At 33.0% G+C, this 2,535-nt stretch overlaps 1 protein-coding gene across 1 annotated transcript; it reads left to right on the forward strand.

Annotated features, from left to right (window-relative positions):
• Positions 1-254: 254 nt before the first annotated feature.
• LOC105625483 (RWD domain-containing protein 2A) lies at positions 255-1,699 on the forward strand. The gene is made up of 3 exons (XM_012206810.1): positions 255-449; positions 942-1,391; positions 1,466-1,699. The coding sequence occupies exons 1-3, from the start codon at positions 255-257 to the stop codon at positions 1,697-1,699; spliced, it is 879 nt and encodes a 292-aa protein (XP_012062200.1).
• Positions 1,700-2,535: the final 836 nt, after the last annotated feature.

Consider the following 2,535-nt stretch of genomic DNA (forward strand, 5'->3'; position numbering starts at 1 on the left):
ATCCATTATTTTTGCATGAAATTGAATGGAAAATAATGGATTTCTTTTTACTACACCTAATATTCTGAAACGCAGCCGCGTGATAGGACTTTCTACAATGTCAACATCAGCTGATCTCTCGATAACCTCAACATCTGAATGCATACATAATATTTCGTATTATCATCTCGGTTCGGCTAACCTGTCGTCAAAAATCGAGCGTATCGAGGTGCGAATTGATTCAACGTCCTATCATATGTATCATCGTTTGAGATATGTCTACTCCGGAAGAGATGATAGAGAATTTGACAGCACAGGTGAACGAACTGCAAGCATTACAGTCCGTTTATCCAACCGAGCTAGCTGTGACGGACCATGGAGTTTTGGCTGACATTAACGAATACATCGAGTGTCTCGACCGTGAACCACCGCGATGGCTGGAGTATGCCATCGCAATCCCATTGAATGGTGTAATAAACATTTACAATGTAATGTTGCCAGATCTACATAAAATTGTATTGAAGTTAGCACGCTTTTAATATAAAAAACGACATTTCAGTCTTACTTTTTATAATTTTTCAATCTCTTAACAAAATAAAAAAGTTCCGTATTTTTTATACTAAAAAATCAAAATTGAAAATATGCGCGTTAACTAATCTACGATATTTAGTCGACACCTTTTTCTCTCCTGAAGTACAAGAAAAAAAATCCACTTTTGGCTACAGTTCCCATTAATACTGCTCGAGTTGTATAGTCTCGAATTGTACATATCTAATAAAATAGTATAATTATTGAAAAAATTTCTAAATCTTATCTTTTATATAAGAAATATAATATTAATAAAAAAAATAAGAAGTCAATAATGACCACTGAATACTTCTAATACTAACTACTTACTGCAGTAACTACTTGCTCTAAGTTTTATTTAATGTATCATTAATATGTTAGTTTTATTACTTTAGGAAAATATTGAGTTACTGGTAAGCTTGCCAACTAACTACCCGAAAGAGCAGCCTGAAGTATATGCGAGAGGCTCTTGCTTGGACAGAATGCAACAGTGTCTGCTGAACAAGGATCTGTCTGTCGTTATCAAGGCCCAAGAGACAAATGAGCCTTGCATCTATACGCTAATATCATGGCTGCAGGACAATGTTGAGACATATCTCAAAGCTTCCGTATGTAACCAAGCGATTAAACGCAACGATGCGAATACAAGCGGCACGGAAGATCGGACCGCAGTAATTTTCTCCAGATATTGGATCTACAGTCATCACATATACGGCAAGATCAAACGGCGAGACGTGACTAATTTAGCGAAAGAGAACTCCATCACAGGATTCTGCTTGGCCGGTAAACCGGGAATAATTTGTATGGAGGGAACTCTGGAAGATTGCGATTACTGCTGGCAGAAAGTAATGTCAATAATGATCTTTCAATATCCTAATGTTTAATGAGAATATTTCACGCTAATATAATTTTTTTACAGATTAAAGCTATGAACTGGCATAAGATATTGATAAAATTAATGGAAAAAGAGGAAGATTGTAGTAATGTGGATAACATGCGCAAGTTTACGGAGTTTCAAGAAGTTTCGTTTCCTACTACCGAGCGTCACAATAACATGGGTCAGTTTCTCAAGTATCTAACTGATCATGATTGCCAACATGCGTTCAAGGAACTTTTCGGAATAGAAGGAAAATTTAGTAAACTTCCAGATTGATATAATTGATAGAAATGTACTTTGACTAATTTTTTTCAATCAATTTCAAAAGATTTTTGCATAAGTGAAAAATTTTTTGCTCACCTTTACTGGGCTCATTTTCAAGGCTTTTTTTTTGTCGCTTGTTTCTCTGAAGTTCTTTGGTCGTATCGTTCATATATTTCGCAATTTCGTTATTAATATTATTCCTGGTGTCGCTATTTAATATATTGTACGCTAAAAATGCCGAATTTTTCATTTTTAAATAAAGATAATAATTTTTATATTCAAATACAAAGTGATTAATATTTTACCATCACTGAGATTTTTGAAGTATTCTGTCGTTCGATCGAGTATTGCATACAAGTTTTCTGTTGAATAAGAAGGGGAATATTCGCACTGTGTCGCACATATTAACGTGAAACTCAGGAGAAACTTTCGCAACATATTCACACAAAGTAGTCTCTCAAATTATCGATCACGACTGATCCACAATGCCAGTTTGTCATCTAATAATATCGTGTTTACAGTTTTTTCTGTACATAGTTCTTACCTTTCCGAATTCCACTCTGTAACATGTGTGCACACACACGTACACCAATCTCTCTCTATACAACATGTATAAGGAGTCTCAGAATTTTTCATTTACAAATTCTTTGATAAATAGAAGATAAATTTATTCCTAATAAATAAATAATAAAACAATTGAATAAAATAAGAGATTGAAAATGAAAAAATATGTTGAATATGAGTATAAATATGTTCAATTGAATGTTGATAATAAAAATTTTATTTTATATATATATATATATATATATATATATATATATATGTCTGTATATAGTTAAAGTTAATTT

The sequence above is a fragment of the Atta cephalotes genome (assembly GCF_000143395.1).
Source record: "Atta cephalotes unplaced genomic scaffold scaffold01904, whole genome shotgun sequence".
Lineage (NCBI taxonomy): Eukaryota > Metazoa > Arthropoda > Insecta > Hymenoptera > Formicidae > Atta > Atta cephalotes.

What these genes read in the sequence shown, in the direction of transcription:
- LOC105625483 (XM_012206810.1), top strand. Translation starts at nt 255, where the DNA reads ATGTCTACTCCGGAAGAGATGATAGAGAATTTGACAGCACAGGTGAAC. An exon ending in TCGCAATCCCATTGAATGGT is followed by an intron (nt 450 to 941) that starts GTAATAAACATT and finishes TTATTACTTTAG; the next exon opens with GAAAATATTGAGTTACTGGT. An exon ending in GCGATTACTGCTGGCAGAAA is followed by an intron (nt 1,392 to 1,465) that starts GTAATGTCAATA and finishes ATTTTTTTACAG; the next exon opens with ATTAAAGCTATGAACTGGCA.